Consider the following 23,052-nt stretch of genomic DNA (forward strand, 5'->3'; position numbering starts at 1 on the left):
TTTCTTTTGTTAGATCCCTACTAGAGACTTAGGTTTTGCTTTGATTGTTCTGTGACTCGCCCAAGACACATGAGCGTTTAACACTATTATTCTGGAAAAAGTCTCTTTCTCAGCTGTGAGTTGCCGAGTCAAATGTAGAAAAGGTAAACTTTGTCGGAATGGACGTGCTAAAACAATGTATGAACAGAGAATGAACCAAAGCAAGATTAGTAAAAATGACTTGTTTAAGGAGTCCCAGGGGAGACCATAAGCACAATGGCTAGACCAAGATACAAAAGCTGGTTTGGACAGGGAACGAGAATAGTGGTCGGCAGATAAAATTAAAAAATGTGCAGTTGGTACAGCTGAGACACACAAGCGTAGGAAAGACATGAAGTGAAGGATTTGACCATGAATTACGTTTCGGCAGTGTGTTGTACTGCCATCTTCAGACGATGTGTTTCCGTACTTACACGTTCATATCGTTTCGTTTTGTATTAGATATAATACATGTGAAAAGAGAACATTGGTTGAATGTGTTATGACGTCTCTGTATTCAAAGTATAAAGAAAGATGGATTAATTGCTTCTGGATTGTTGGTGACTTCAAACAGTGACTGGACTGAGTCATAATCTACAGGATAAGAATTGTTTGTGTCCGTCACATTTTAATAATATGCTCGGAAATTATATAGACGCTCCCACGGTTTCGGAAGACCCGGCTTACACAAACCGTCCCATATAGCATAAAACACAATTTTCTGCATCTTAAAATTAAGTGTTTTGTCGTGCGCTGCCAGAATATGATTAAAATGTAAACGAAATTTTGTTTTTATAAACGTTTCCTATCCTTACTAAGGCGTTTCTCCGCGCTAGCTTCATCTTCATGTTTTCATTTCTTTTCTACAAAGCAGAGACATGTAAAAACGCGTATACATACGTACCTACGTATATTACAGCAGCTATTTCGATTTACACAAAATTCGGGTTACACAATACCTTCCAGAACGGAATGATAGCGTAAGTCCGGGAGGATCTGTATTTCGTAACGGAATAAACATAATTTCCTCACGCTTTCCTTACAGCGTGCTTTTAGAGGTACGAACTACGGTGCTGCGATGTGGTGCTCACTATGGCCACCAGATCGCATCACCTCACGAACTTCCTCATACGTCATTTATTTTCATCGCTTGTAGGATATCCAAAAAGTACAATTCTGAGACCGTGCAGGATGGCACAAACGCCATGTAAAATTTTATCGAAATATGTCCTTCTCGAGTTGAATGGATTAGACGGACGGAGACACGAACTTTGCGCAAAGAACGCGTAATAACTAGCACAGACGGGCGTTTGCATGACTGAGCTACTTACTCAGGAAAATAACATTTACTTAACGTGAACGTGCAGAAGGTAAGAAGCCTTCGTTGAGCGGTGGGGCTGGAAGGTCTTGTTAATGTACCAGCGTAACATCTGATAATGTACGTGTTCCTAACAATTACGCGAGCGAGCTTGGAATAAACCATGCATTTAGTGGGAAGGGAAAATATGAACTTGTTTGTTGCCAAACACATTACATAGATTTTCCAGACTGATCTCTTTTCTTAACTTAAGCATACTTTAAATGTATTAATATTGGTAAACTATTGTCATGTTTCAGTAAGTACATATATATCTCATTTCCATCATTAATAATAACACGACAATAACACCAACAGTTGGCACAGTATCATAAAATAAACTACTGAATTAGCTGTCCGTCACAGCTCCTACAAGACTTGTTCGTTAATATTTACTTATTTCTCTCTCCCATTCTTTTATTGCTGATGAGGGTGTGAATAATGACCATCACAAAGTCTAAATTTAAAGGAACGAGAAGGTTGGTTGTCTTGTGCACTGAAAAAAAGTCGACGAAACTCCGCCCTAAGAGAAACCTTGCATAGGAATGGTTTTGCTTTGTACTGCAGACATCTGTTCTTGAAGACGACAAATTTGCGATAAAAACACATCCCACGAGATGTAATTTACACTCCAGTAAATGAATTCTGGTGTGTGTACTCAGGACACTTGTCAGTATACCAGCGCATTAATGGCCTGTGCTATTTAACCTAAAGCTGTGATATCAATGTAGTCACTGCAGATTGGATTCCTAAACCGAATGACCTCGTGGGGGGTGTACAGATTTTCAAACTCTGTATTCCTGAGACAATAATTTTACTAGAGATATTCAAATCCTCCATTTTATTGTGCGTAAGATTTTCACAAAGTAACGAAAATGGCTCCTCAAATATTCATTAAGCACTCTCAAAATTCGCAAAAATATCAATCGGTTTCCACCTCCAAGATTTCTAGGGCACTGGTAAATCCATAAAATTGAAAAAAAAAGTACTTAACGTTCAAAAACATATCAATAGATTTCTGCCCCCCCCCCTTCCCCATAGTACACTGGCAATTAGGAGTTCCATAAAATTAATTCTAGACTCAACTATTAGTGGAAACACACTGACACACCTATCAATCAATTTAAGTACTACTACACTGCGTGCAAATACGTCCACTACAGCTACCTGAAAGCTAAATAGATACGCCATCTGTTGAACAATATTACAGCCTTCACGGTTTATCGGTGATTTGATTTTGCGAAGTTGGCCGCTCTGCAGGAAGCCATCTTGGATCGTAGTTCCGTTTCCAGCCGAGGTAGTGCGAATTTGCGGTCGGACCATAACATAACCTAAAGGTAGATTCCTTTCAGTTCAGAACCTTTTTCTCTATCTAAAATAGTACAATTAACAGTATTCAAAACCTTGATTTTGCCCATAGTTTTTTATGGGTTTGAAGGTTGATCTATAACACTAAGGGAGGAACGTGGACTGAGGGTGTTTGAGAACAGTGGCTGAGGAGAATATTTGGACCCAAATGGGATGAAATGCTAGGAGGCTGGAGAAAGTTCCACAAGGAGAAGAAATGGGCAGGGCATGTAGCCCCAATTTAAAAGACACACGGGGTTTTGGTAGGCAAACCAAATGGAAAGAGACAACCAGAAGATCTAGACGAGAATGGAATGGCATGGACTGGATTCATCTGGCTCAAGATTGGGACCAGTGGCAGGCCCTTGTGAACATGGTAATGAACCTTCAGGTTCTATAAAATGTTTGCAATTTCTTGAGTGACTGGGAAAATGTTGACTTCTCAGGAAGGACTCATCGTTTTGGAAGAGGAGGGCTATGTGACATGTCCTATGATGCTGCCAAAAGTACCTAATGGAGAAGTCCAGGAAGATTTTAAGGAGAATTGTAAGGAAATTCTTTATTGATGTATTTGGATTTAGAAAAGAGAACCATGATAGTGGCAGAACTTTCTTTTACAACATTATTGCCTCTGTAAGTGAATGATTCATAAAAGCATGAAAATATTTAGTGCTTTTCACAAGAGTGAATGAAGCAGCTCTCCATCATCCAATGTTCTTGTAGCGTATCAATCAGACTACAAATGTAACAGTGATTTAAGCGGCACTCATGGTTAAGGTCGATATTGCAGTTATTGTACAAAAGCTGTTCCTTTTAAGGTTCATCCATTCTCCCCCTCCTCATGGTGCTCTGTACTCTCAAAATGTCGGTGTTTACTCCAGTAAACTACCCTACATGGCTGGTAGCCCTAGAAGAATTAATTATAGGCCATAGTCAATGTTGGTTGAAACATAAAACCATGAAAATATGTACCAAATTTATATTTATGTTATCTTTTCAATTATCCTAACTTTTAAAGTTGTTTTCCTGTGATAGCATAATAGCATAGCAATTCAAGTAAAAGATTTTGTGAAACCATATCCATGTTGTGGTGTTTTCTTATGCATGCACATGCCATTGAAAATAGTTGACAGGATCTGCACAGATTGTTGAAGCTTGAGAAATTAGTCTTAACTTCATACAAGGCACATATTTATACATGCCAATAACTTCACTGTCATGAATATTCCTCTTAGTTATATGTCAGATTATTTTCTTCGTACACTGAGATTGAACTTCATGTAGATAATACGAAAAATCTGAGTTTTTGTTACATTGAATATTGTTCCAGTCAAGTGTGTTCTGGCATGCAGTATTCAACTTCTTCATTCATGGTTTATTTAATGATGCTTTCAGTTGTTCAGATTATATACTGTCAGATGACATTGACCTGGAGAGACTGAGGAAAATTATGAAGCACCTCTGTCAGGATAGCCTGCCTCTGGCTGAGATTTAAACTTGGGGTTATCATGAATATAGAGCAGAAGTACTAGCTGATTGACTGCATCATTCAGTGGCTCTCAGTAAAGCTGTTGCATAATATAATGTTATAATTTGTCGAACACTGAAAGTTGCTCATGTAGAATCAAACAGATTTCATCATTAAATTATTTGACTGTCACCTAGCTTGTTAACTTAATTCCTCTTATTGCCCACGTGATAATTAAATTCAGTTACATACTAGCAATGCTTTTTCACTCCCTGTTATATGTTATGGGCATTTCAGGAACATGAACTGTAGTCATTTTCTTTTCCATGTTGCAGGTAGAATGGTTCTAGTGCTGAGTGGCGTGCTACAGGAGGAGGTGCCTCCCAACACGCGGACCTTATTTCACAATCAACCATTTTATAAGGACTCGGCATCACAACTGCTTGCTATTCCTACAAAGGTGGTAGGATCTGTTGGCCTCCTCTATGTCCAGCAAAGGGAATTGGCAGTTACTGTACCCCATGACAGTATGTATCAGGCATTTAAGTGTGCATTGTAAGAATCCTCATAACTTTTATGCTTGAAAAGGATAGGCAGTTTGTGAGAATCAAGAAACAGAATGGGTACAAGTAGACATTATAAAATTCAATTTGAAATGTGCAACAAATTGTAGGATATATATTCATGTGTCTCTGAGTTTATGTTAGCCTGACTATGTCACAACACCCGTATGCTTCTTAGTAAGATTGTATTATTTGGAGCCAAGTGTGAATACGTAGACTTGGTTAAGTTAATGGTGGCTTTTATTAACTGGCTATTCTTCCTTACACCTCAAATATGGATGTTTTGGTGGAAAGTAATGTTTTCTTTTATTTTAGTCCTGTTAATATCTGACTGAAGTCATTCAAATGTTTCTTCAGCCAGAGTATGACATATGATTCTTGAAGGATGTTGTGACTTTGAATGATAGAGGATGTTATGGTCTATTTTAAGACTTAATTAGTTAACTTCTCATAGATGTAAATTCACAAAGAACTTCTTTTGTTTTTGTAATTTATTGGTGTGTTTACTACTAAAACTTACTGAAATGCATTGTTTAAGTTAGACCATATTTTTCTGTCTGCCTGTCCACAATTAATGTTCACGAACTGCTGAACAGATTTGTCCAAAATGAAATATTGGGAAATTGTCTTAAAATTTGTCAGCACCTTTCAATTGTTGCTTGTTTCGGACAATATTAACAGGCACTTTGCACATGGTAGTGAGTGGATGTGGAATTCCTCATCCATTCACAATGGCCAAAGGTAAAATTATAGTCATCAGAATTGTTATGTTGTGTATATATTTCCTAACTTGTTTGTGATCAATTTCTTTGGTGGTTCTCTCATAGGTTTGATTACATGTATTTTTTCCATTGTTCATGGTCTATTCTTTGTTCAGTCAGTATTTTGAAAACTTGATTGTGCATACAAATTAAACTTTTCTCCTTTACAGAAAATGTAAATATTCTTGGGTCAGATGACGTCACAACATGCATCGTTGCTCTCCGTCATTCAGGTAAGTGTTTAAATTATAAGTTGCAGTAACTGTCATACTGCAGCACAACATATTAGACAGTATAATATGGAGTAAAATAGGCAGCGGAATTCACCATAAATCTGTCAGTGCCCGAAACATATTTATACTGATCTGAAAATCTGATGTATTGGAACCTGTCCTTTTTGAGATGAATCCAGTTCACATCCTGGTGAGACAGGTAGTAGATGCTGAGGAATAAATTAATGCTGTGCATTTCATTGTTTATGTAATTGTCTTTAGTTAGTGTATCTGGCACAGTCAATTTAGCAGAAACTTTATGTAGTTACAAATTGATACACCGTAACCAACATCCAGCTTCTCCTGTTGAGAATGCCTGTCTCTTCACCTGACCGCTCTTCATTCTTGGTCTTCCAGTATGTTGTCTTGAAGGCGTAGTTAAAGAATGATGACTGGCTGTCATTACAGGATCAGGAGCTGTGGCAGTAGCGCATTTGGATGGTGCTGGAACAGATGAGGGTGTTATGAACGTGATTCATAGAGTCCAGGAATTAGCCTTGGGTTATCCTGAGGGACGTCTAGAATTGCAGTTCATTGGTGGTTTTTTCAGATAGCCATAATTATTCGGAAGGGTTGTTCCACAGTATCATGTGTAAGTCATTATTTATTTTCCTTTGGAACAGTTTCATAAGTGTTGCTTGCCATATACAGTCTGCTTTAGATTTTAAAGGCAAATTGTCAGTGATCACATTAACATATCCAAATTGAATGAAGTTCTTAACATGCTTCCTCCCATATGAAGCTATGCAGACATATAGAAGGCTGTATGAGGGTCACCCCAAAAATAATGCCTATCTTTTTAGGCACATTAAAATCCCTATAGAGAGCCTATTAGAATTACTGTAAATCCATTTGTATGTGTGACAACTTGAGGAAATCTGAACAGATTTTTTTAAAAATTTAGTATTGTGAATTTTAAAAAAAAAATTGTTGAGCAAGTTCAGTTTTGGTTTGAAGTGAACATTGATAATGATCACTGTATATTTTCTATGAAAGATGTGATTACAATTGAAATTTGTGGTTCTTATCACATTTTAAGCAGGGCGATGTGATAACATTTTTGATTGTGAAGTGATAAGATCCAATAGAGATGAAGTTGTATAGAGATGATGGTGATGTTTGTGTGCATACAATAGAAAGATTGGTACAAAGCTCGGGGTCCACAGCGGCCGTGTCATCTGAGGTGTGGGCCTTGTTCCGCTTGGTTGCTGGGACCGTGGGTTCGAATCCCACTCAAGCCATGGATGTTTTTCCGCGTTTTTTTGGTGTTGTGCTGTCCTGTGTACAGGTAGAGGCCTTGTGATGGGCCGATCCCTCTTCCAAGGAGTCCTACCGAATGTCTATAGATCAAGCCAACGAAAAGTTGGGACCTGCAGTGCTCAGGCACTTGAAGAACGGGTCGTTTCCAGTATCCCCAGTATCCAGGTACAAAGCTCAAATTGGTAACAACTTGGACCTGAATTATAATTAATATTAATTTTATCATTAAATAAACAGATCTGAAATATGTATATTACCTGATAGTGGTCATATGAAAGTCCAATGCATTGTAAATAATTCCTCTAAAGAAATTATAAGAGAGTTGTAATATTTTTAATCACTTTTTGTTTCTATGGCATAGAACTGAAACACAGACTTCTTTCTGTTTCTTTATTTCAGCATCTAAAACATAAAGAGAAGTGTTGGTAAATATCTGGTGGAACATTTCTTCAGCAAGTAGCATATAAATGTTACTGTTTAAAGAACGTGTTAAAATTGATTGCATTTATTTATGGTTTGGCTGTTTTTCTGATCAGATCAGTGTTGACTTTGTACCAGCCAATATATTACTTAATTCTCATGACTTTATCACTATAATTTCCTTAATTGCATAATAGTCCTTCATTTTTCTGACAGAATATGCTGAAATTATATAGATAAAGCTATGTTAGAACAGAATAGAGAAACAAATTTTCTTTTGACTTATAGGAAGAGAAGTTTAGTAAAACCACTAAAGGTACGGCCTAATACCTGACAGGATTATGATGATGGTGATTGATAACAATATTTTGTTCTGTTTCGGAGTTACTAGACTTTTTAGGGCTTAAATGCATTGTGACTGCCTTTTTTACCCCAGAAGGAAAACTGATTTCTTTTCATGTTTATGAACTTGACAGGAGGTCAGAAAGAGGGCCTCATGTTATCATTATGTACAATGCAACTGACTACATCATGATAGCCACGATTGTGCGTCAAGGAGAAAAGCAGGACAGTAGAAGTTAATGTACAGTGGAAGCATTATGTTATATAGAAAATGTGAGATCATGAAGTGTTGTTAGACTTTTATGTATTCCATCATAATATACTAGCCAAAGTACATGTTGGCTTGACTTTTTATTTATAAAATGCAGAACCACTCTTTTCAGTAATGAAATAACAGATTTTACATAAAATTGCAGAAGAAACTGGAAATACTGCATTAAAAGAATGAGGATCAGAAAAATAAAATTAATATGTCAGTTCAGTGAAGGGAATTAGTGACGTTGACCCCTAAAGTGTTCGAAGCTTTTTTTGATTTTGATTTTGGTGTATCCTGTAATTTGTTTTGTTTGCTGACGTGGTATGCCTCTAAATCATGATAGATCCAAATATCTTTTTATACTTATTTTGCTAATGCAGTATTAAATAATCCACTGATCTGTTAGGCAGTCAGTCATGTATGTGGCTCCAATGTGTGACATTCAGAAAGCCTTAATGTACTTAATTAAATGTAAGTGGTTGCATAATATATAAAGCAAAAATCTTATTTAAATATTTTGGAATATCTCGAGATATTCCAAAAGCAGGGAAACTTGTGAATTAGAAGAGTCTGAACGTTTTTTGTTCTTTAGGCAGTGTTCTGATTAACACAGGTACTTCCTTTCAGATAAAAGAAATTACTCACTACATGCCCAATATAGTTATGATCAAAATCACAAGTCCATATTTGATTTTACTAGTGTGGTCTACTAGGTTATGTCCCTGAAGATAAACATGATATGTTCAAAATTATGTGGAGTAACATATTATCTCCAGTTTCAAGGTAGAATATTGAAGTGATATATTATTCCAAAACCATACAACCATTTACAAGACTGCTCAGCATCCTAACCTAGAGGACCACAATCCACACTGTCACCACTCTGAAAACCTAAAGGTTCATACAAAAACTGCTGATTTAGCTGACTGAATTAATTGAAGAGTTTGCCCACAACAAAAATGTGTTATAAATACCAGATTAAGGAATCAAAGTTTGTATTATGTGATATTTAAGGTTCTCACAGTGGTGAGTATGAAGACGACTGTCTCCTGGGTTGTTGCACCACGTAATGTTGTAGACATTTACCAGTGTTCCAGAGGTACTTGCTGCCTCCATCATCAGGGTTGATCATTGTGATGATAAAAGCAGCAAGCACCTCTGAAACACTGATAAAATTCTAGCAGACTACATGGTGTAACAACCCAGAAGATCGCTCTCTTTGTACTTGTATTATCTTTGTTAAACCAGCGTCTGTGAACTCTGCTCAATCTTTAACTCCAATATTAGCCGTGCATCACAGCATACTCACTGTCCAGTTGACCATTCATCAGAGTAGTGTACCTCTAAACCATTAAACCCCAGGTACAAGGTTTGAAGTTCCCTTTTCTCCTACAATAGAGAATAAGTGGTTACTATTCAGACAGTCATATGTTAAAATTGTTACAGATTCCTTCCATAAGCAGTTAGTAGAGATTGATTTGACGCTTGCCTGTGTGGGAGAACTGAACACTACAAATTGTGGTGGTATTCATTGGTCAATACTTTACGGAGTTGGTGAGTTGAACAGAAATAGTCCATCTTTTTTTATTGCTCATTATGTCCAGTTGCAGATAGTTAAATTACTTTCTCTTACGCTCAGCAGAATATAGGAATAATCAAAATCTTGGTAATACTCAAGTATATCCAAAGTACCAATAATAGAATCGTAAAAGTCCTTATTTTGCCATGAAGCATGGAATTTGGTGTTGCATCCTCTAAAATATGTGATAATAGGTAAGAGGCTCCAGGAAATGAAGAAAAGTGAAAACATTTGGATAATCAGTTCATACAAATGTCTTTGTTACTGTCTTTTTTACATTTTATAAGAAAGCACAGAATGTCTGTTCCCTTTTCTCATTTATATTGGAATTTTTAATCAAGTATGACCCAAAATGATATATTTTGTTCTTGTGTTTATATCAAGTCCGTTCAGTACAGTCCTTGACAAGCTAATAATAGTCACTAATCTCATCAAGAAATTCCACACTTTTTATGGAACCTGATGGTTCATTACACTGTTGCAAGAGCTTGTAATTGATCCCTGTTCTGAATCCCGTGAGTCCACTCCATATCCTCATGCCTTACTTTTCTGAGTTTCATTTTAATGGTATACTTACACCTACATCTTGGTCTCTCAGTGGTCTCTTCCCTTCAGATAACCAACTTATATTCTGTATGTGTTTCTCATAGCTCCCATCCATGCTACATGCCTTGCCACTCTCATCCTACCTGATTTGGTCATCCTAATAATACTTAGAGGAGATAAGACTGTCACTCTGAACTTCCTGTCTTGTAATGTTCATCATCACATATGTATTTTAAGAAGGGAAATTAATCATGTGATATAAAATTCCAGTCAGTGAAGAACTGATTTTGATTTTGCTATAATTTATATAACAATTAAATTGACACTTCGTCTACTTAAAGCAGGTTTTTGTACCCATTCTCTCAGTTGTGAGATATTATACCATCAGCTTGTAAATTCCTATGTTTTAAATATTAATGTTTAATTTTCTTTTAGATTTTGGATGTGTACGATTGTCAGCTGGGATTGTTACGAATTGGACCATTTAATTATGATCCTCTGTGAGGTGTTGACCTCTGGTTAGAGCAGACAGATGATTTCATTTTCCAGCATTTGTCCACAGCACCAGAAGTAGAGCCACCTCATTTTGTCATGCAGTAGAATGTGTATGTTTAGCTTAATTTAAAATATAGTGTATTTGAATTACGGCGGTATAAAGCAGTGATTATGGAGCCATCCACTTAGTTGTGAAGAGAATTTCTTTCCCAATACAAGACTGCATTCAGAAAATAAACAGATTATCAGAAGGACAAGTGAATCACATTGTATATCAGTTGTATTTATAATTTTTACTGTTTGCACATTCAAATTGTCATATGCCACACAGTTCAATTAAATTTCTCTTAATTTCTTTATACAACATTTTAATTGTTAATAGCAGAGTTTAAACTGTCTGAATTAGAAGACGTACGTCTTTGTACTCACCATCATGAGAACCTCAGACCTTACATTTGAATTTTATGTAGCAGAAATGACAGGAGCATTATCAAGTGATAATAAATCAAAGTACTGAAAGATTAAGCATTAGATATCTATAGACTAAGTAATAAAATAAGGATTACTAACTGGAATTAACCTTTATTCTATTGTAATAAGGGATTTGCTGCCAGCCAGACTTGAACTCCAAAGGTTAATATTTGAGTGATAGGCTATTGTAATATGAGGTTAGTTGGATCAAGTATGTAAGACATAACACACAGACCATAAAGATTAATAGCTTGTATTATGCTGACAGGTGCGGGCAACATTGAAGTACATCCAAGACCATCCATTCCCAGATCTGACAGTGTTCTGTGATAAGTGGCCACTCCACTACTGGAGGGATGAAAACAGTGGAACGTGGGTTCCGATACAATATCGAAACACTAGTGTAAGAAACTGGACAAATTATCACTTCTTTTAACTTTGTTCCTGTAATGCAAGAAAATATATGAACATAACCTTATTTGTAAGTTAAAGTTCTGTAGATCAGACTTTCAGATATCTTCCGCTTCTTTGTTCGCTTCAGTCTCCAGGATGGTATGAAAGGTAATTTCTCTCTTTAAATATTTATTTTAAAAGAGGATGGGTTGGTTTGTTTCACTGCCACCAAGACTAAGGATGCCGCCACCATACGCTTCCTGGACAAATATTTTAAAGGAAGCATTGCCTCATGATATCATTAAGACGGAGTTAATGAACAAACACAATTAAATCTCTTTTCTTTAGAATGGTTCGCCCAGCCGCAAACAAACCATGACGAAGGAACTTGTAATGTTGATGAGGGGGTTCGAGGTGTACAGTCTGAGCAGAATAAAGAAGCAACAGGGGAATGACTAGTTATATTTTAAAAGAATTTGCAACTTGGGACCACTTTCTTAATTAAAGAAATATCAATTATACACCTGAATTCATTATGTTGTTGATGATGGTATCATTGATTGGTAATTACCACACAACACTTCTTCTTTTTCAATATTCCACACAATGATGTTACTGTCATCAAGACCACCCAAAGATATCAGACATTCACTGTCACAGGGAAAGGCAACTGACTCCACATGAACCTTGTGGATGTCATATTTAGATACAAGCTGACTAGTCTCAAAGCTCCACAGGATGACAGGTGCCAGACCAATGAGTAGCAAAGAGTGAAAATGGAGGAAAATCAGCACCACATGAACTTGAAGGTGGACATCAACGTTCTTAGGTCCTGAAGATTGAGGTAGCATGTTCCTCTGAAACACTGGTATCCACCCACAAGTTCACGTGGCATTACAAGACATGAGGTGTAAAGTGTTAAGAGAAGGCACAAACATGCAACACATTTTATTTTTCAGTACATTCTGCTTCTTACGCTGGCCACACAGGTCTCATTCATAAGCAGTAAAGTGTTAATACTCTCCCTTAAACAATTCTCTCATCTCTCATACAAAATTCCCCCACTTTCTATGGGTTTCCTCAGTTACAGTAATTACTTTACTGAAAAAACCCTTTTATAGAAATTAGATCTAAATCATTAACGTCTTCGTCAACCATAATTCCTTAATATTTAAATATTCGGCAACAAATTAAATTTGTCTGCAATATAATAAAACAATCAGTTGGGAAATAAAGTAATTATACCCCACAGTTATACATATATAAACAATTTCAAACATCTTTTGCAGCCATAGCAACGGAACAGTTGAATTCACGAACTATTTCAATGACGCCAATTCATGAAATCTAAATAGGGAGGATTGTTTTAATCAGTGCCTAAGTAGATGATTCATAGCTATTACTACGTTATAACAGCAGAATTACACATAAGTGTCCCCTCTTAACCATACCATTTTCAAGGGTAAAGCGCTTTTCTTATTTTACATATATCTTTGAAAATAATCTCACACGCTTGTGTTGCGATGTTGGTAATAATGTGTACCGGGAGAGTTGTTTTGTTTTAACTTAACCGAAACTCAGCGGATACATAAACCTATTACTTACTGATTCTCAATTGTGTTATAACTTCAATACCGACGTATATATCACTATAATAATGGTGGAGTGTTATTTAAAATTCTCAGTGCCAGAGGCTTACAAGATACCTCCGACAAGAAAATTATAACCTATATGGTAGCTTCCGTAACGTCATTGGATTTCCAAAACGAACAAGAAATTAATAGGGCAATTGAAACTATTCATATAACGAACATGGTCAGTTAATGCTCCTGTAAGTAATTCTGGCTTGTTCTTAATATAAAATCCACGTTTTCCTTTTCCTTCATATAATGTTACAGATGGAGGTGCCTGACTTGGCGACATACATGCTTGAAGATGAACGCCTGGGAACGTTCAAAAGTTGGCCATTTAACGAAGATACTTCATGCAATGCCCGGAAGGTACAATATAAATATATTTCGTTGTAAACATATAAATTCCGGCCTGAATAAATATACAAACAAGTGTAGCAATGATTTGGAGGTGTGCTATTGCCTGCTTTTAGATGGCTGAGGCAGGTTATATTTTCTGCGGCTCGAAGGATGAACCTGACCTAGTTCAATGTCAAGTGTGCCTAAAGAAGCTGGATGGCTGGAAACAAGATGATGATCCCTGGTATGTGGAATTTTATTTTGAAAACTTGGTGAAAAGGGAATGCTGGTGATGTTTCAGAACATTTGTTATGGTACAGCTGGATGCCAGTTTTTTGTTTTCATGTTGTTGCACAAACAAATACTTTTAAAAATCAGAAGATCACAAAATGTACATTTTTAATTAAATCAGTTCAGTTCAGTGGCAGCCATAGGCCGCAACATCAGTTCATGACCACTTTGAGGGAGAGGGAGACTCCAGTTGGAGTATGGCACTGCCACTGCCCAACTCTAACTTTTTCTGCAAATGTCTGGCAGTTGTTTCCTTCTTGAGTTGAATTGTCTCAACCAAAGTACTAATATCACTTAAGCCACTTGCCCTTCCATGTTTTGGTGACATTGAAGACAGCCGTAAGAATGTAGTCAGCAACAGCTATACTAGTAGAACTGTCATTCTCTTATCTGATACCCTTCATAAGTGAAACAGGATCTCAGAAAAGAATGAAGCCATATTTAAAGTATGGATTTTATGGCAAAAATTTAAGTTAAAATAGGTATAATTCACAATGCAATATTTCCTAACGTTTCTTGCTCTTTCTAGGAATGAACACAAGACACATTCTTCCTCTTGCTTGTTTGTCAAGATTGGGAAGAAAGATGCTGACTTGACAGTATATAATCATTTTGATTTGTCCCTTGAAAGGACCAAAAATATTATGGTTTGTATACTTTGTTTATTACCTGCATGGCAAATTTGAAGCAGTTGCAAAGTTGAACTGTTTTACAGACTGCAATCAAGTGTATGTACTTTTTATCACATGCAAGGAATTCAGCACCAGAGCATGAATTTCTGCTGCTAACAGAGTCTGGCGGCAAGTACATCTATAACTTTGGTCTAAATGTTAAAAGAGAATAAGCAAATTCTTTGTAGTGTTCATTGGGACTGTGAAATGCTTATACCTTATATAAACAACTGCAGTGTGTCAATGTGAGGTCTGTGAAGTTTAAGTCTGTATAAATGTACGAGCAGACTGCAGAAAGTAAATTAAATGATGTAAGCAAAACAAAGTAGGTAAATAATTTTGTAGTGTTCATTGGGACTGTGAAGTGCTTCTGTTTTTGACTAAGCAGTTTATAATCTGTTCTTTCAGAAAGCAGAGCATGCTGAGCAGCGAGCTGCCTTCATAGAAAAGGCTAAAGAAGTGAGGAGGAAGATAATTAAGTTACATGAATCAAAAAAGTAAAATTACGAGTCACAAGAGACAGATTTACAAAGGTTGAAATTCGGTAAACACGGGAAAGTAACTATTCTCTGTGCTTGAAATGAAATTTATTGCACCTGCCCTTACTTAAATCATTTACACATAACAAAATACTGTACAATTTTCTCTCTCTCTGTCACTTTTGTTTAAGTCAAACGTGCTGCTGACAGATCGGATATTCTGGCTTTATAACCGTGATCTAGCGTCATCAGTTTTTGTTGTATGTTGTCTGAATAAATACATGAACTTACACTGGAGGGGCCCAGTTCATATTAACGGGTCAGTTTTGAAATAAGTAGAGAAATTTTGAAGCACCTATGATCATGAATGATGGCAAAGCGTGCTGAAGTTATTCAACTTCTTTTTTTGAGAACGTTATCATCAGTTTGTAGGCCAAGAAATTTTGTCGTTCTGCTCGTTCAGTTGCTTTACATTTCTAGTAAGAGACGCTCCAGAAATACACAGTTAAAGCATGCCTAATAAGAGTATGATAATTATGCGGATTAAACATTTCTAGAGAAACAATACCAAGATAGATGTTAATGCCTGTTCTATCAGCAAATCATACAACAAGAATTGTTAAATGGTTTGCCTGAATAGAAGGTGAAATGTGCAGAATAATATATTATTTTTGAAAATGTTCCAAATATTTGGCATGAGAATAAATTGATTTGCTAGTGAAAATTGTGTCTGAGTTGCATGTAAAAGGGCTAATAATAAATTAAATAATTTAATTTGTAAATTCTAAGTAATAATAACTCAGAGTAACTTAGTTAAGAAATTATTTGTGATACTTTCATTGCAATAATACTTCTTAGATAATGATAAAATTTGACTGTGAATCATGAACATAACCTGAGAAATTCCAGAAGCAGAGTACAAGTTTTTCTAACGATTTTTATAACTACCAAAATGTTGAAACATTCTCTGCATTGTTTAAATTATGTGTCTAGTCAGTCACTTTGTGTCATTTTATAATTTAAAATATTGGAAAAAATACTGTGATACCAATATTACGTGTTCCAACCTTAAACAAATGGCATTTTTAAGAAAGTTTCTTGTCCAGAAGTGGCCCATTAGACCTAACACAGTAAGTTTGTGGATGTCTGTTGTGCTTGGAACTGTGATTCCAGGAAATTTATGATATAATTTTCTCTGGCACTTATTAGTTGAACCAAGTTCATACTGAAGAATATGTTCAAAAGAAAATTGAATCATATAAGCACATAACATTTTATGTTAGAAACAGTTGCACGGCTGTGTGAATAATTTTAGTGGTAGTTGCTGTTAGTCCTTGGCAATGACTTGCAGTTACTGCAAGGAGCATTGGAAACAGTGCATATTCATAAATTGACATGTTTATTGATCACCCTTGTGTTTTTAATCCTCATCTTCTCTCACCAATTTATATTTGAAATGTTAGTCTACTATATTTGCTGTCGTGTTTCCGTATTGGTCTGAAGTGTAAGAACATTTTGTCCAGTTTTGCTTCTTAAGGTCATCTTAACAAATGTTTAGGTCAGTTTCTTTATAAACAGAATGAATTTGTTGAAATTTCTTTCGAGGCTCATAAATTTTATTTGTTATGTATAATAGATTACAGTTTTACATGAAAGTCTGCAGTTTTAAGTGGGATTTGTATTTCAGCAATCCTTTTTTACGTAAAACTGCTACCCATATTTCTAAGAAGAAAGGTTTTATGTACATATGCTTACTGGTTGTCCCATAAGTTCAACACCACAGGAGAGCTATGTTATTTGGCTGAATATGGAAAATGTAAAGACGAAGAATTGTCGTAAATCTTGTGTTTCCAATCTGAAATGCTGCAATTTTTTACCTAGGGCGAGCCGTTACTGTGCTACACTCTGCATTATCGATAGTAGAAAGTTATGACAGTGTTGCCACATTGACATGACAGCGAAAGGGGAATGTCTTCCCAGAGTAGGGAAATGCTGTAGTGAAGGAGACATGGATATTACAGGAAATACAAATGAATGAACTCAGTGGTGAAGTGTCATGTCAATGTAGCAACATTTCCGTAACTTTATTATTGATGATATAAAGAATGTTGCACCATAATGGCTTGTCATAGGTAAAAGATGCCAACACTTAAAATTGAAAACACATTATTTGCAACAACATTGTCATTATTTTTATTATTATTATTTATAGTTCTCCTATGGCCAAAGACTTATGGACACACTGTATTGAATCACAGTTCTTACAGACTGTTCTAGAGAAGTGTTGAGTGACAAGAGTGGGCATTAGTAAGATTGTAATAGTGTGGAATGTGTTTAAAATAAAATTTCCATTAGTTTTTAGATATCCAGGGTTTGTTTTATATTATTTTATATCTGTGGAACAAAGCTCAGTAGAATCAATAGTTTCAGAGTTTTAATATTTGTTTTGTAGGGGGACAATTCTTCCTCTAATGTTGTTGTTTGAGAAATATTTACTTGTTTTCCTTTAGAGTAAACAATTGCTGCAGTATGTTAGAAGTTCACAAACGTTTCACACGTCCTTGCTGCCTTATCGTCAGGGCGATCGCAATAGTAAAGTTCTACCAGACTACACGGCGATACAACACAGAAGACAGTTATCTTCTTACATCTTACTGGTATGTTGAACATAGTCTGAAGTACATTTGTTGTTCACTGATAAAAGCTGAACATAATGTCACTTACCAGCTCCAGGCAAGAACTGTCACTGCATGTAAGTTTTTATTGTTTTATGGAGTGATGCTTGACTCGTATCGGGAAATCCACGAAGTTTTTGGCGGTGAGTCACGCAGTTCCAACCTGGAGCCGGGAAGTGACACGTACGTTCAGATTTATCAATAAACGCGCTTTACAAAATGGATAACGACTTGACTGTGCTGACGTCTTCGTATCATTCTCCCCCTCCCCGACTAATAACAGACAAAGCCCAACACCATTCTGAAATAAGAATCAACAATTTTCACTATTTCATCACAGACCAGAATATTTCCTTATCACTTTGTCGTCAAACATTTGTAGTTTACGTTAAAAACCTCGGGACAGGAGACAACAGGCAAAGCGATTGGTTAAATTATTTTTAACGTAGGCCGTATGTATTTCGAAAAGCAGGTAAGTCAGTGATAATTTTGACCCAATTCTGAGTTCAAACGGATCTTATTTTCGAGTGTTTTATTTACCCTTACAAACACGCACAAAACAAAAAAAGAATATTTTTTTTGTACAGTACAGTCTAATTATGCCCCTCCATTCCCACTACGACAGACAGGGGAAGCAAATTAAGCTTAATTTTTTCTCCTGTAGGTTCATAAAAAACAAGATGTCAGTTTTAGGTTGGCATATAAATTTAACTGCTGTCTTTGAAATTTGAATGTTCACATTTGGGCTGAGATGAAAATAAATTGTTTACCGCTACTCCAATGTTCTAAGAAATGTAAAAAGCTTCTGGATAATTAGCACTGGAATTGAATGTGCCAAGAACGCAGGACCATGACACAAATGAAACATCGTTCTAACCGGCTGGACATTCATTAAAACAGAAATTCACAACCCGAGGCCCGCCGATATATCTTGCTCTCATCGTCATACTTTGTTGATGTCATCAGTATATGACAGGAAAAGCTGAATGAGGGACTTCTAGTCAATACCTAGAACGCGTCTTAATGATAAGCATTGGAGAAATGCACTGGAAAATCGCAACAGAAATTAAAACTTAAAAGTTGATTTTTGTTTGAAAAAACTTTAGTAGCCCCAATTTAGTACAAATTTCACGTTTCCATATCCCCGCAGCCTGAGAATTGATAAGAGGGGACCAAATATGATCCCAGGCCTGAGACCCTCATCTCATAATATTTAGTCTTTGTCTTAGAATAATAGTGGTTTCAAACTCCTGTACTATAGGAATTTAATACTAGGTAAATGGTTTAACAGTAAGCAACTTCAAAATATGGCCAGCACAACAACCCAGAAGACAGAAATCTTCAGCCTCTCCACTGTGAAAACCTCAAATCTTACATCAAATTTTTTACATTCTCCTGATCCTGTTCAGACTAATCTTTAGTGACTGATGTACCTCTTTCTACTGAACCCAGCTAAGTAGACTCTCCCCACTTTTTTACGTAGGGATGGAATGTGCAGTTTCTGAAATTGTGTGTTCTGTTCAGATTAATAGGTGACGTACAAGTTTCAGAAACTCAGTACGACAGGAGAGAGTTAGGGGTGAATTAACTGTTTAACTGAAGAGTTACACTGAGTTCTGGCACGATACACAATATTTTATACGAGAAGGAAGTTTCAGCACTGGGTTCTCAAGTGCAGAGAAGAACCATTTAGAACCTTCTATTTGTACTTCATAAATTCATGGATTTGCTGAGAGCGATGTAAGTGAATTACTTTCATGAACTTAACTATTTGCGTTATCTCATGTACTGTGCTTTGTCGAGGGATACAAAACCAGAGATTCTGTATGACTGTCACTGTTTTCTGCATTTCACGAAATGGGAGAACTAACAATCAATATTCAAAATTTTGATAAAGTATAACTTTAAAAGTGGCTTATGGTCAGTTCGGTTACATCTTCAAAGATAATTCTTATGGTGCAGGAGCTACACGTGTATTAATACATCTATGAAGTTCGTGCGATTCCGTAAAAGTCTTCAGTTGGCAAAATAAAATATCCATATTATGTGATACATGCCATTACGATTGTAGAACAAAAGCATTTATTTCTAAAGACTTTGCCATATATTGACCAGTGGGACACAACTTGGGTTATGTTTTCTGAAAACCTTTTCCCAAACCTTTTCTACAAAGTGCTAGGCCAGTTTCAGGTTTAACGATGCCTATGAATCCCATGTTTCCATTCCTGATGGAAGTTTATTTCAAAATGGCTGTCTCTTCGCGTGTTTGACCACGCAGTCTCCTGAAATCTGTTGACGGAGTGAGTAAGGAGCTCCAAAAACTTCCCAGAAGGGAAATTTCTTCATACTTGTTTGTGCAAGAGCCAGAAATCCCACGGAAATTCATTTAATTTTTGGTTTGTGTCTGTCTTACGTGTAGCAGAACCTCTCCGGATATATTTTTGTTGGGACAAAATATTTTTTGGAAATATTTTGCTAAAAGAGGGAAATATTGTTATGGGCGCGTGTCTCAAACAAGAAGCGCTTATCTCTCCAAAGAAAGCTTGTGATTAAATTTATTTTTCTGACCTAAGCTAATGGCTTAATGAAATGTACCAAACGTCGCTAGCCAGAACACAACTCATTTGACAGCCTTTTAAAATAGTCATAACTTCTCCCTCCACTTTGATGTGATAAAATGTTTTACGTTATAATAGCGCGTTGGCCGGTGTTCTACGTGCATGAGTGAAAGAAAGATCACGTGGGAACTGTTCTCAAATATGGTGAGGCAATCGTGCGTCGTCAGACAGAACACTAAATAATAATAATAATAATCGTGCATTGAATTCCGATTGGGGGAATTTCTGTTAAGGTTGTCAGGAAACAAATTAGAAGCAACGACATTTCGGTGGAAGCTGTGTCCTTAGCTTCAAGCAGTTTCCCATTCTACACAAAGACATTGATATTTTTAGGTCAACACATTTTACGACTCACAAAGATATTTTTTAAGAAAATTGTTAAATTTTACATAAATGCACTGACATTCAAATTACATTTCTATTACATTTGTATTAAAAAATTATTATGGTAGAAGAGGCTTCCTTCGTGAGTTACATCATCTCATGTTTTCTGTACCTGTCAGTGAAATGTGATAAAATTTGTCTTGAGTGTAGTAAATACTGATGGACGATGAAAGATTATTTTCACTTTTAATATTTCAAATTGCAGGTACCAGGCGGCAGACTTGAATGTTTATAGATACGGAATTTCGACTTGTGTCATCGAGAACCTACCGAATGCAAGCGATTACGCCTACAAGCACAGAGACAAGAGAATCGTAAAGAAAAGAAGGAGAAAAGTAAAATAAATGTTAGATTGGGAAAATCAGCAGTTTGCAGTTGATTACAACCACGACGAACACATTAATTTTAATTACTTTCCTTGCGAAAATTATGTAGAAAACTAGGAATTGATGTAGGAGCTACATAAAGAAATATTGTTTGCAGGGAAGAAGGGAAATTTATTTCTTCTCGTTATTTTCTGTTCAAGAAGTCTTATTAAAATTAATTATTTTACAGACGTCTAATTTTATCTAAAATATTACCATCCATCAATACACAACAGTTTCACCTTACGTATTGTATTAAATGAATCCACTTGTGGCGACATGTTTCGAGTTACGAAACCGTCTTCATGGTATTAGGGGAAGATTCATGAACATCGTTTATAAAAACGTCATTATTAAGGCAACACACTGAGAATTTTGTATCAATTTCTGATCTACGTGTGATATTTAAAAAAAAGTTGCAAATGTACGTTTGGCTGAGTTGCCCCGACATACCGCGTAATTGTGCCATGTGCCTGAGGAAGAACCAACCTTTACAATACAAATGCCGTGAAGAAACAGACGATGCTTCCAGTTAACAGATTATTTATTTATTCACGGTATTTTGTACGGTACTTTTAAGTATTTTAATGAATAAATACATAATATTACCACAAAATACACAAAACTAGGAACTCGAATTTAGTTAAGATACATACAGAGTAATGGAAACATCTGACAGCCCTAATCAAACGGGGAACTCAGAGCATGTTTCCGAGGTAGAATCAAATACAGAATCAGCTTAACAGATCATAAGCCGGGCATGAAAGAAGACTTTACGCCTTATAACTGCGTGGTACCTGGACAATACAGCACTAGAAAGTGTCATTAACCAAGACGTGGTTAACACAACACATCATTTATTCCCGCCCGAGACATTTTGTTAAAAGACTGCAGATTAATATCGAATTTAGACAATCGAAATCCTGGTGTTCTTGGACAGTGACTTCAGAAGAAATTAAGGCCCTTAGAATATTTGAAAGAAGGAAGATTAGAAAAATCCGTGGTCCCATAAAAGATGGAGAAACCTGGAAAAAAACTCATAAGGAGATAGAGGATATCATATATTGTGAAATTTATAAAACCTCTGACAGATGACGTGGACATAAAGGAAGAAGGAATTTGCGATAGACCACGTAAGAGATGTAGAGATGAGGCTGAAGAGGATTCGAAAATCGTGGGAATACGAAATTGGTAAAAAGTGGCTAAGGACCACCAAGAATGTAGGGAAAATGCACTGAAATCCAAGGTCCTCAACGACCCTAGGGCTTGAATCGAATAAGAATGTTGTCGAATGTTCTTATCAGATTACTCTTATATATTAGAACGAAGGTATTGTTTTTTATATACCTTCGTTCTAATATATAAGAGTAATCTGATAAGAACATTTCAATAAATTGCATAACATTGTAAATGATTGTAATTCGAGTTTTAAATTTTACCAATCTAATTTATACCTGAGGACGGTTAAATATAACCGAAACATGTCGTAAGAGACGTTCCAATTTGTAAATCGATCATTCGATGCGGAACGTGAAGTGATATTTTAAATATTTTATATTTTATTATCTTATTAAAATTGTGATTTGACGGAAAATATTAAAATATTAACCTAAGTCACAATATGACTCAAATATACTACCTTACATTGTAAAACAAAGATTTTAAGCCTTTATTTGTGCATATATAACAGCTTTAACGAAATATTCTGAATATTAGTCTTCTCATGCTAAAGAGAGTGTATTTCGCTTTTATAAATAACAATAACTTTTTAAACAAGAAGTATACACATTTCTTTTAAATTTAAGTAAATAATGCTATGAGATAAAGTCACATGTGAGACACTGCTAGTCGCTGAGTTGGTCGAGAGCTTCCTGCATGCCGTGAGACATGAAGACACATTTTATTTTTATAAGAGCTGGTCAATGAACTCTGTCCAGTCTAATTCACACCTGATTAATGTTTCGAACGAAGCCTTCTCATTGGAGGCGAACTAGTGAATATTCTGATTAATAAGTGATTATTTATTTAACAACGCCGGACTTTGCTTCTAT

At 36.0% G+C, this 23,052-nt stretch overlaps 1 protein-coding gene, 1 long non-coding RNA gene and 1 pseudogene across 4 annotated transcripts in view; 2 read left to right on the top strand and 1 right to left on the bottom strand.

The window, feature by feature from the left end:
- Positions 1 to 3,104: 3,104 nt before the first annotated feature.
- LOC147871664 (protein N-terminal asparagine amidohydrolase-like) lies at positions 3,105 to 11,051 on the top strand (annotated as a pseudogene).
- Positions 7,179 to 9,482, bottom strand: LOC147871665 (uncharacterized). The gene is made up of 2 exons (XR_015538452.1): positions 9,374 to 9,482; positions 7,179 to 7,448 (listed from the first exon to the last, which is right to left on the bottom strand). It is a non-coding gene; the product is annotated as an uncharacterized LOC147871665 (long non-coding RNA).
- A 1,820-nt stretch (positions 11,052 to 12,871) lies between the features above and the next one.
- The window catches only part of LOC147871666 (baculoviral IAP repeat-containing protein 5-like), an 84,746-nt gene continuing 74,565 nt past the window's right edge, over positions 12,872 to 23,052 (top strand). Inside the window, exons 1-7 of one of the 3 annotated variants that reach the window (XM_087360404.1) lie at positions 13,095 to 13,363; positions 13,447 to 13,548; positions 13,653 to 13,762; positions 14,339 to 14,456; positions 14,889 to 14,939; positions 17,470 to 17,616; positions 20,842 to 22,614. In XM_087360404.1, the coding sequence (XP_087216530.1) occupies positions 13,280 to 13,363; positions 13,447 to 13,548; positions 13,653 to 13,762; positions 14,339 to 14,456; positions 14,889 to 14,939; positions 17,470 to 17,616; positions 20,842 to 20,871 (642 nt within the window). In that variant the 5' untranslated portion in view covers positions 13,095 to 13,279 and the 3' untranslated portion in view covers positions 20,872 to 22,614. Of the gene's footprint in view, positions 13,011 to 13,089; positions 13,364 to 13,446; positions 13,549 to 13,652; positions 13,763 to 14,338; positions 14,457 to 14,888; positions 14,940 to 17,469; positions 17,617 to 20,841; positions 22,615 to 23,052 lie in introns of those variants that run through there. The other 2 variants (XM_087360403.1, XM_087360402.1) reach the window with 2 other exon arrangements.

The sequence above is a fragment of the Zootermopsis nevadensis genome, unplaced genomic scaffold, assembly GCF_977971745.1.
Source record: "Zootermopsis nevadensis isolate Lab colony 2312 unplaced genomic scaffold, Znev_1.0 Znev_ptg000044l, whole genome shotgun sequence".
NCBI lineage: Eukaryota > Metazoa > Arthropoda > Insecta > Blattodea > Termopsidae > Zootermopsis > Zootermopsis nevadensis.